We start from the raw sequence: 12,336 nt of genomic DNA, 5'->3' as shown, positions 1-12,336 counted from the left end.
GATTAGTGGGAACCATGGGTTCAAATTTTATGTTGGAAATTGTGCATTAAGTGGATACTTAAAACTTTGACCCTGAAATTACGCTGTAGAAAGCCAGCATACAAGTTGTTGAATGCATTTGTCTGAAATAATTTCCTCTGCTATTTTAACAGAGGCATTAACCGATTTTAAGTTAAACTGATTGCACCTACATTAAAATAGTGCAAAGGGGCATTTCAACCTAACAGATCAAAAATTCATATATTAACATCCTATTTAATTTAAGGGCCAACAGCCTTGCAATATATTTTAAAGCAAGGTACGTCAGTGCATTATTTTTGGAAAGAAAGGTTGGATTTTAAAGATTTTCAAACGATTGTTTTTACAAACAGTATTGATGTTAATCAAGCTGTTCATATTTTTTCATTGGATTGCTGTAAATACACAGATCTACAACCTTCTACAGGCAAGAAAATCAATGAAAATGTAACTGTGGATGAGAATTTTGCCCAAAGCTCAAAAAGCTAATAGGTCCTAACTTTTGGATGACAACTCTGTATTTTGCACTTCATTGCACAAGAGACTGAGTGCAGGAATTTGTGACGCATTGCACTTGAATTCCTTCAGTAGACGTGTAGAATTTCTCTGTGTACAACAATAGAAGTGTTCAGTGCTGTGTGGAATTGTAACCCTCTGAGTACTGAAGAAGTAATTCATCTACACCTGGTAGCTACACATGACAATGTTAGCATTTTTCATTTTACTGACATTACCATTAATAAAGCAATGATCCAAAAGTAGCTTTGCTGAGTCTGTTCTTTGCTTCCATCATTCATGACTATTTAATTTAAAATGATGCAGTGCAAAATTATAATGGAAAACGCATTGTTCTTCATTGTTTACAATGTTCTGTAATCGTGTTTAAAGAAGTGCATTTGAGCTTTACACCATTTAAAATTAAGATTAGCTTGGAAAACATTAATAGCTCAGAAAGAAGGGGCTGCTTTTTTTTTTCTAGCTAGATTCGTGTTGAACCGTTGGGCAAGATTTTTAAAAGGTAAATAATGTTTAACGCGTTATAATTTTTAAATGACTTGTGTGGTTATGAATGTTGAGTTCCTGTTAAGTACAATTTGGGGACAAAAAAATCTAAAGTGAATGATTTTTTTTTATTTGTGCTTAATTATTTTTTTTTAATTTTAGTAAAATCCCCTAGCTTCAGTTGGTTACTATGTATAATATACAGTTGAAGAAAATGTGCACAGCACAGAAATGGGTCATTCAGCCCAACTGTTCTGGACTGGCATTTATGTTCCAGATAAGCCTTCTCACAGCTGACCCTACAAGCATGTTCTTCGAATTGTTTATTTCTCATGTGCCGATCGAGGTACCCCTTAAACACGCCTATGATATTCAATCACTCAATGACAGCACTTCCTATATTCTAACCACTTTTATAAATTTATTACATTTATGACTCATTGTTTTGGGCTCCACTCACTGTTGAAACATCTTCTGTAATTATGCAATGAGAGGCAAAAGAAAAGGGAAGTTATGTACACAAAACCTTTGAACTGTGAATGTACTTTATGCTTTTAGTGTAATCTTAATGTCTGATGCCACGGCAGCAAGACAATATCTTCCTTTTCTCCTCCTTGCCTTCTAAGCAAGAACACGAGCATTGCTGGTTTAATTAACTCTAAATGACCAATGTTCCTTTTCAGAGTCACTACATTGAGCTCATCCTCTAATAAGTAGTTGCCTTGGAATCTGCATTTTTTAATGTAAATACTATAATCTTATTTTTATGTTATAATTTGAACTAATTTTAATCAGACTATTATGGATAACATATTATCCACTGATTCATTTACAACTTCTGTGCATTGGAATATGAATGTCATTCAGTCCCTTAAGTCTGTTTAACCATTCAAACCATTCGTGGTTGATCTGTACCCCAAACTCCTGTAACCTACATGCTCTTCAACACCCATGCCAATGAAAATGTGTCATGTAATTTTGGAAATTTCAGATAACCCGATTATCCACAGCCTTTTGGAAGAGATAATTCCTCAGTCACCATCCTTTGTGTAAGAAAAGAAGTTCCCCTAGTTTGACTTCAGAATGACCGAACTCCAATTTTAAGATTATACCTTCTTGTCCTGGATTTTTCGTACCGGTATAACTGTATCTAGCTCATAGAATCATTTGTCGTTATAAGCATCATGATGTCGATAAATTTTCAACCTTACACAATCTGTGGAATACAAACTAATTTATGCAACCTGTCTTTGCAATTTAACCCTTCTTGTATCATTCTGATGATTCTGTACTGTAACACCTCTCAATGACTTATGAAACTGGAAGGGTAATCTTCTTATATTTCCGACCATATTAAATGAAGCCAAATAATTGACTTCCATATTTAAAAGTTTGAAAGCAGCAAGTGTGGATGATACTCATATATCCATCCAGTTCCATAATGGCTGTTGAACAGAAGAACTAGCTATGTAGATGTTCTTGCTCATGAACCAATTTTTTTTAACCATTTTATATGTGGTGTTTTGCATTGATTGTTATATTGCTGTCCAAGGGCAGCCATCTGAATGGAAGAGAACTTCAGATTTTAAAAATGTACAAATGGTCATCCTTTTCATGTGCTTCTGAACTGGTTAAAATAAATTGTTTTCTACCATAATGTCTTTGGGAATTCTGCCATGCTCATGTTAAAAAGACTATTAAATATTTTCTTTCAGAGTTGAATTTTATATATCTTTTGAAAAGTTCACGTTGCTGAATTTGTTGATCAAATGCACTGAACTATCTCTGGATGGTTTTTTTTATATATCAACAAAGACGGTGTTAAAATTTGACAGCCTTGACATGCTGATTTCTATGTACACTCATTTCAGTGTGAGGTTACAGGATTAATAATACAGTTTCATGCTACTTGCCATTTTTAACCATGATCATTATGATAAAGGGCATATACTTAATTACAGCCCTGTTTAATTACAGCTCTTTTGAAGCTCATTTGTTTGGTAGAATGCTAATTAAAATGGCGAGCCTGTGGCATGTCCTTATTTTCATCCTTTGTGCTAGGTGAATGAACTAAGTGTAATGCACCATGTATTAGTGCTTTACTAAAATAATTACAAGTGCATGCAGGATTTTGCTGGATAGGTCCCAATAGTTTTCTAAACTTTTAGCTTATTTTTACAGTCTTCTGCCCTGGTTCACCATCTTTTTGCATTTTTATTTCAACATTTAATACCATTGTTTTTGCATGGAGTAATGCGGATCTTAAAGTTAGTGTGCTGTGTAGAAAATAAGTTCATATAACTATTGTTATTTTGATCATTTCTGATCTTCACTGAGATAGTTAGTTATATATGACCCTAATTGCCCTTGATGAGTAGTAGTGAGCCACCTTTTTGAACAATCCAATGGTGTTGTTTCCTCTCACTGATTTTGGGTTGGAGGGGTTTCAGGATTTTGACTGTTAGTTATTTAGTTAGTTAATTAGATTCTACTTGTTGGAGATGATAGTTGCCTGGCACTTGTGTGATGTGAATGTTGTTTGTTGAATTATTAGTCCAAGTCTGATCATCCAGGTCTATTTGCATGTGGGCAAGGACTGGCTTATATATACAAAATCGTGAGTGATATCAAACACAATAAATTATCAGTAAATGTCCAGACTTCCAATTTTGTTATAGGAAAATAATTGAAATACTTGAAAATGGTTGGATTTAGGACATTACGCTGAGAAACATGTATTAAAATGTCCTGGGATTGAGATGATTGGCCTCCAGCAACCAAATCATCTTTCTTTGTGCCGGATCTAACATTAACTGTCTGTGGCTCTTCTTCTGATCCCCATTAACTTCACTTTTGCCAGGAATTTCTGATGCCACATTAGACCAAATGTTGCCTTCATTTGTTGGCAGTCACTGTCATGTTGATAGAATTTTTTCAGAAGCATAATGCTTGCTTTAAATGGGCAGATATCTTTTCTGCAAAATATATTTTACATAAGTATTGACTATGTTACTTATGTTTGCCCTAACTAAATTGAGAAACCTTTTAAGTAATGTGTGCATTTGGTAGTATGAATTTGCTCTAGTTGGATTTAAGTAAGTAAAATATTATGAGTGAGATTTAACAATGTATTTTAGTAAATTACTAATTTTCTTTTTTGTAACTTGTAAAAAATGAAAGATTTTCTACTTTGGATAATCAATTGCCAGTCTTAAAGTTACTATTGGTAGATTGTAGAAATAACACAATGCCATCATGTATAATTGTGATAAATATTTTGCTTACATGTGTTGTTTTGGAATACTAATATGAATATATAATTGATCAGTTCAGTAGTTTTATGGATAGGAGAAAAGGTTTTGAAATTTTCAGTGTATCTTCGCTTTTCAACTTATTGCCAATTGAGTGTTACTTCATGTTGGCTGTCCTGCATGACTGAGTGTGCATACCTCCACTTTAGCACAGGATGCTATTTCTGTAAAGAAAAGCATAATATCAGAATTGAGATGCTTCAGATAGTTACTGAAGTTCAGCCTTATTGTTCAATATAAATTTCTGGGACATTTTAGTAATTCCCTGCCATACACTCATAAATCATCAATGTCAGCTTTCATGCTAACCATCAAAATGGTTGGCCATTTCCCAATAACTCTTATTAAATTCCTGGCTAATGAGTGCTTGAGGGACAAGCTTTATATGCAGGTGGTCTCCTAATACATTGTTCTACAATAACATCATTAATATTTTGATAGGAATTGCATTACTTGGGATCTATGACTCTTGTCTGTCGATCAAGGTCATGGTACTTTTGAATAGTTTTCCTTGTTATTTAACAATATTCTGTTGCAACTATGAAATGTTTTGGCATATCATGTTTCCTCATGAAAATTTCATAGAGAAAAAAACAAGAGCATAGGCAGCAACATTTGGGTTTTGTTTTAAAGCAGCATAGAATTTATAAATCTAACCACAGTTACCTTCTGCTTTGGAGTGACCAAAGAAGTTGCAAATTCCTCTATCTGATGTTTCATTTTGCAGTACAGTCAGTTCTGCTATAACATGTCTTTTGTTAACGCAAGTTGGCTGTAACACAGTTGGATTAATAGAGAAAGCTGATTCTACAGTGCAAACTTTTAAAGTGCGTTGGCTATAATGTGATTTGAGTCATCAACACTTTGAGTGTTGTTTGTATTGCGCGATTTTCGTGTATAACAGGGTCGCACAGAAATGCAACTGTTGCATTCTGGAAGAATTGCTTGTATTGTCAAAGTTGCACCAGCAGCTTTAACACTTAAACAGTGCAAGGATCAGGCTACTAAATAAGTTGCATTTCCAGACTCATTGCTTCTCTCCAAACAGTCCATGTTTGAGAACAATTAATTGAATAGGACGTTCTTTTTTTAAAAAAAGCTTTTTTCAAGACTCAACCAAACATTGAAAGAATTTTGTACCAAGTTTTAAACTATTCATATCTTGTCTTAACAATGAAGATTTGTATTGATAAAATTTAATTGGCTGGTATATGACAAACTATCACCTTTAAGGTGTGAGGGAAATTTCCATTGGATGTATATTTTGAAGAAGTATCTGTTAGCTGAACTAATTTAAACCAGAGCTATTTTGGTATTCATAACTTTGTTCATGGCAGACCATGACTGCGCCCGGTCAGTCTCTAACGTAAGAGCTTAAGCAAGCATCATTAAGAACTAACTACCTATTTTTGTCTATTTCAGCAATGGATGGTGTGCCTTTCACTATTTCAGAAAGATTCTCCAGCGCAATTGAAGCAGTAAGTGTGTCACTGTAACTAAAATCTGTTACTCTTTCAAAACTAAGACCAATTACGAACCTGAATCTTGCTTTTCCCTAATTATTAAAAGCAAGTTACAGATATGTGCCATGCAATAATAAGAATTTCAAAGTATGCTGAAGATACACAAAAAAGAATAACTTTTGGTTCATACAGAAAAAGTGCATTCCAGATAGTGAGGAAATTATTGGTGCCAATACTGCACTTAGAGCAAAGGTTGCCATTCATTATTTACTTAAACATTGAATCAGTTGCAGAGACAACAAATCAAAAAGTTTAACTTTTAACCAATAATATTTTTGACTGGTTTAATTTCCCTTTACCAGATATGTTTGTGACTTTGTGCATAACATGGCTGCTGTCCATGTTGTTCACTAAAACTAGTTGGGAGTATTCAAATGCATGCTACATTTGAATGAAATTGTAGCTGAATCTTGGATAGCTGTCAGAGTAGCAACTTTTGGTTAAAATATATTAACAAAATTAACACTGAGAAGTGATATTAACAGCGAGGAAGATTCGGACAACACATGGAGTTAATTTTGGTGATGGTATAAAATGAAGTGTTAAGGAAGGTTCCAGTTCAAAATGGGTTTGTGTTTTAATTATTGTAGGATCCATAGAGAGAGAAAACATTTTTGAGATGTGTGCACTGTGTATCTTTTATTAATTTTGTTAGACATTGTTCCAAGAAGTGTTATCTGGAAGATATTAATTGCTGTTGTATTCTTTCGCCAAATAGTGCCCAACCTAAGTATTTTCATGTAATAAAATTAGGCCTAAGTGAAGCCTGTCTTTGAGAAGGTGGTAGTGAACTGCCTTCTTGAACCATTGCTATCCATGTGGAGTAGGTATGGTAGGGAGAAAGTTCAGGGTTGTGACCAGGATGCTAAGAGTGGTCAATACTTGGTTCAACTGAATGACCAAAAAGGGGATGTGATGGACACTGTAGAGATGGGAAAGCAGCAGGCGGGTTCTGAACAGGAACTTGGAAGAACATCATCTTCTGCATGATAGAGCATAGCCATACTAAGTGCAATAAGATAGGCAGAACTTAATTGACACCTGGTTCCAACAGATCCAGATGCAGTGCTCACTCATGACCTGTAAATATGTGTTGAAAGGCAAGCAATTCCCATTCTGTTGCCAGAAACAAGTGCAGCCTTTCTTTTCTTCATTTCTTCTTCTGAAATACCAACCATCATCTTCCAACTTTGTATGGTGAATGTTGAATGAATCGGAAATCCAGATGTAAATATGCAAAGCTTTGGACATGGGACACAAAACTTAAAATAACTAAGAATTTAAAGTAGCATTTTATTTGTTTTGAAATCTTGAAATTCAAATAATTTTCACTGTAAATAATATTTATGGTTAAAGCAATTTCCATTGAGAAATAAATTATTTTACCAACTTCATAAAGGGCATTTCTTATGATATGGGCTTGTGCTAGATGAGAAAAGGTTGTGTTATTGCAGCCTGTAATGCGGATAGAATTTAGGTGGTGTGTGTACGCATCTTCTACTGTACACAATCTACCACCAAGATGCATTTTTCATATAAATGTAGAAGCGGCTGGATTTTTTTTTCTTGCATAGTTTTAATCTAAGAGCTTAATTCTTTTTTTTACCAGAAATTGGCTGTCTCAATTTTGGCGAGCTTCCTGGAAGATTTCTCATGTGAACCCGAGCGACTTCTCTCACTCTATTCACAGCTCGCTTCATAATTATGCACAACTCCTCCTTGGTGCCAGCTTGCCCTATCTTTCTATCTGCAATGGCAAAAGTACTCACAACTTCCCGGACGTTAGGGTATTCCTAGTGCTAGTGCCATTTTTAAGGCCGAGTCGTGCACCAGATCAAACTCTGCCAGCCAGGAGCTGCCCTTCACAGTGCAGGTGTGGGAATTAAAGAAGGAAATGTTTCTGAGGGCATATGGATGGCATGATTGATACTTCATTGCAGCTGCAAGTATGCATTTGTCAATTTTCTTTTTGATATTTTCACATCACCTGACTAATTGACAGCCATTATACCGATAACTATAAGATCCAAGCTGTACAGGTTAGCTGTCCTTGGCATCATTCCATCCTCAAACCCAATCTAAGAGTATGCCACTCTTTCCCTAATGCCCAGAGTAGCCTAACAATTTTTCATCGTTCAATGGGAGAGCATCATATATGGAGAAGCCTTCAAACAGTTGAAAAAATGCAGTTTTATTCAGCAATTGCAAAAGCAAAGATGCAATGAAGAAAAGAAAGGCTGCACTTGTTTCTGGCAACAGAATGGGAATTGCTTGCCTTTAAACAACATATTTACAGGTCATGAGTGAGCACTGCATCTGGCTCTATTGGAACCAGGTGTCAATTAAGTTCTGCCTGTCTTAGAGCATAGCCATACTAAGTGCAATATCATGCAGAAGATGATGGTTCTTCCAAGTTTTTGTGTTCATTACATCCCCTTTTTGATCATTCAGTTGAACCAAATATTGACCACTCTTAGCATCCTGGTCACAACCCTGAACTTTCTCCCTAGCAAACCTACTCCACATGGATAGCAATGGTTCAAGAAGGCAGTTCACTACCACCTTCTCAAAGACAAATGGAATGGATGACAAATGCTGACCTTCCATGTGATGCCCACATCCCAGGAACAAGTTTTTAAAAATTCTTGCTTCAGCCATCGGGACCATTTATTTGCATCTTTGCAACATTGTCTGTTAGTGCACCTGCTTCACAGCAATCCTTAACCGTTGCTGCTGAAAATTCTTCTCCAAGCTTTTATCATATGTCAACTCAAACCTTTTATTCGCCAGCCTCTGAAATACCAACCATCAGCTTCCAACTCCTCCAAATGTCTGTTGTCCAAATTTGACTTATCCAGCCGACTTCCCAATCCTTTTGACCTCCCATCTCCCAACACAGAAAATTTAGAGTCTTATCTCTTAAATCAAATCCTTCCACTCACTATAAATATCTCTGCAATTTTCTCCAACATCACACGATCTCACATACCTTCCAGTTTTTTGAATCTGACCATATACACAACAGTACCTTCTCCAAAAGTCCTGCACCTATGGATTAAGCTGTTTCACCGCAATGCTTTTGTACTCCCTCATCAATCTTCCTCTCTATATCTCTTCACTTGAAGTCTTCTCGAAATCAACCCCTTTACCTAACTTCTGTTCAATTCTCCAAACACCTGAAAATGTGGGCTTTTTCCTTCTTCAGTAAAGTATTTTGGGATGCTTCTGCATATCTAAGGTGCTAAACAAATGCAATCTAGATGTTATTGAGTAGAACACAGCATATGTGTCAAAAAGTAATTTGTTTAACTTATTTATATGGTAAAATTTTAGATTAGCATTTAACAATGAGCAAAATAAATAAGACCTCGTGAAAGCAAAATACAATATAAGGGGCTTATTGTCATGAAATAATCTGAAGATATGCAACCATGCATAAAACGATTAGTTGTAATCATAGGTTTTAGTCTGTCAAATAAAGCTTGTTTGATAACTGTGATTTATCAAGATTAATGTTATCTATAATTTTGTGCTCTTCAGAGTTATCTTGGATTTGTATTTTATTAACATCTCCGTTTTGAATTTTGAATTTGATTTCAGGTGCAACCAGTTGATTTAATGGGCATAACGATCAAATCATTGGCTGAAATCGAGAGAGAAGTAAGTATTTATTTGTAAATCATCTGAAAGGATAAATAATCTTCACACATAATTAAATAAGTCATCAACCAGCAGAGAGTAAACCTCTTGGTTGAGGTGTTCACCCAATCTGATATATGTTGACCTTCTTCCAAAATACTTGTTTTTAATTCCATTTGTTAGTCACCAATTAATTGTTGTCCACTCATACAATTTCATGTTTCTGTCCTCCAGTGGAGTAGTACTTTTTCCAGAGCATTTGTATTGTAAGAATAACTAATACTATATTTTAGCCAATAATTCTGTTTTTTGGTCCCTTTATGGATTTAGAATGCATGTTAGTTATCTGCTTGCTTCAGGAACAAATTTAAAACATCTGTTGCTAAATTTCATCTGTGCAGATCCATGGGAGTTCATCTTAAATTAGAAGTTCCAAGAATGTCATTTTCTTCATTATGAAGGAAAGAACTTGCATTTACCTAGTTGCTTTCATTATTTTATGACATTCCAAGAACTTTGCAATCAATTAGGTCCTTTATATTGAAGAAAATGAAGTTCTTGGACCTTCTAATTTAAGATTAACTCCCATGGATCTGCACAGATGAAATTTAGCAACAGAATTTTGATTGTCCTGCTCCTGTAGCAAGCAAAATAACTACATTTTGTTTTGAAACTTTTTAGCGATACCCCATTTTGGTATGTTTTGATGGTTAATGTTTTTCAAACCAGGATTGGGGATTTTGCTATGGTGAGAAACAGAAATTATTCTATCTTGACCAGCATTTCACATTAAATGAGATCACTTGCCCTGCTGTCTTTAGCACTCAACTTCCATACGTAAAGACCCAGGTTCCACATCTACCATTCAAAGACGTACATCATTTAAGAGTGAGTTGAGATTTTAACTTACCAACTAGATAGAATATCTCAGTGTAGAATGAACATTTCTGACTCTTTACAGAAGCAAACCTAAGATTTTTTGTTTAGGGAGACATTGAGAATTTGAGGAAAGATCGTTCATATATTTCAATTTGTTAAAGAATGCTGTTAATTCTAATTGTAAAGGAACAGATGAGTGATAGTACTTCACTTTTTTAAGTTAAGGGTGACAGGACAGTGGGACTGCAGTAAAATGTACATGTCGATTATGAGCAACAAAAGATTAAATGGTTTAAAAATTAGCAAAATTAATTTGCAGTTCAATTAACAGATTTTAACCAGATTTATGCACATTGCATACAAATAGATTCTAAGAAGGCTGAGAAGATTATCAATCTGGAGACATTCAAGCTTTATGATTTTTGGTTGGGATATGCCAGTTCCTTGAAGGAAAACTGATGCCTATTTTTACAGCTACTTGATAGAAGCTCCAACTCCCCTGGTGTGCAATGTCATTATATCTTAATTATGAATGTCATTCATGATTGACAAGCAGCTGTGTAAACAATTCAGCCTTCAGCATAGTCACATTTATTGAATGAAGAAAAATCAACCTTTAAAAGTAGAGGACGTTATTGTAATATCTGCAGAATCTCACCTGACATTCCTTTGCCTTAAAACAATTCTGTAGAAGTGTACTTCTAACAAAAGGACATTGTCTGTTGGCAGGTGTGGTTGATTTAGGTCTTGCTTAGTTGACTGTTTGCACACTTGTATCAGACGCATTCCAGAGACTTGCATATATAACCTAAGAGAAATACAGTGCAGAACTGAAGAAGTGTCTTTGGGATGAGAGGTTAAATGGAGGTTCCATCTGCTTCAAATTTAGATGCAAAAGGACATTTTGCTCAATTCGGAGTGGTTTTCTGAGTATTCTGGTTAATGTCTGTCACTTGACTAATACCACTAAATAGAACACTTAATGATTTATCTCGTTGTTACAAATGAAAGCTTTTATTATTAATTAATTAGGAAGAAATGCTAGCCCAGTGGTATTGTCACTGGACTATTAATCTAGAAATTCAACAAATGTTCTATAGATCTGGATTCACATTCCACCCAGCAGATGGTGGAATTTGAATGAAATAAAAAAAATTGTAATTAAGAATTTACTGATTACCTTGATACCATTGTCAATTGTCAGAAAAACCCATCTGGCTGACTAATGTCCTTCAAGGAACGAAATCTACTAGTCCTGCCTGGTCTGCCCGACATGTGACTCCAGACCCTCCACAATGTGGTTGACTGACAACTGCCCAAGCAAGCCACTTTGTTGTTTCAGTTGCTACGAAGTCTCAAAGACTGCCTCGCATTGACCTAGGCACCAGAAAAGATGACAGCAGAAACAGCCATGTTGACTCTGCAAAGTCCTCCTATTTAACATCTGGGGGATAGTGCCAAAATTGGGAAAGCTGTCTCGCAGATTAGTCAAGGAGCAGCCTAATGTTGTCTGCAAGATGTGATTCCATGAATATGACTATGTCTGAGACATTACCATCATCATCCCTGGATATGTCCTGTCCCACTCATAGGACAGACACAGCAGAGGTGGTGGAACAGTGATACATCGTCAGGAGGGAGTCCTCAACATTGATTCCTACCCCTGACCCCATGAAATCTTATGGGTTCAGATTAAATGTGGGCAGGTAAATTTTCTGACTACTATGTACTTTTCCATCTCAGCTGATGAATCAGTACCCTTCCATGTTGTACAACACTTGGGGAAAGTACTGACAGTGGCAAAATATATTCTGGGTGGGATATTTCAATATCTACCACCAAAGGTGGTTCGGCAGCAGCAAGACTGATCAAGCTCATCAGGTCCTAAAGACATGGCTTCAAGAGTGGTTCTGCAGGACGTGGTGAGGGAACCAACAAGAGGGAAAAACATAGTTGCCCTCATT

General features: G+C 35.6%; 1 protein-coding gene across 3 annotated transcripts in view; it reads left to right on the top strand.

Moving 5' to 3' along the window:
• The window catches only part of mvb12ba (multivesicular body subunit 12Ba), a 177,304-nt gene that overhangs the window by 127,492 nt on the left and 37,476 nt on the right, over nucleotides 1–12,336 (top strand). For 2 of the 3 annotated variants that reach the window (XM_087998404.1, XM_043720219.2), the window contains exons 8-9: nucleotides 5,754–5,809; nucleotides 9,455–9,514. In XM_087998404.1, the coding sequence (XP_087854530.1) occupies nucleotides 5,754–5,809; nucleotides 9,455–9,514 (116 nt within the window). Of the gene's footprint in view, nucleotides 1–5,753; nucleotides 5,810–7,463; nucleotides 7,648–9,454; nucleotides 9,515–12,336 lie in introns of those variants that run through there. The other variant, XM_087998403.1, reaches the window with a different exon arrangement.

This window comes from Chiloscyllium plagiosum, unplaced genomic scaffold (genome assembly GCF_037043375.1).
Source record: "Chiloscyllium plagiosum isolate Xiang-an unplaced genomic scaffold, Cpla_swu_hap1 HiC_scaffold_21, whole genome shotgun sequence".
In the NCBI taxonomy this organism is placed as follows: Eukaryota; Metazoa; Chordata; class Chondrichthyes; order Orectolobiformes; family Hemiscylliidae; genus Chiloscyllium; species Chiloscyllium plagiosum.
This window is presented reverse-complemented; position numbering and strand designations above follow the sequence as displayed.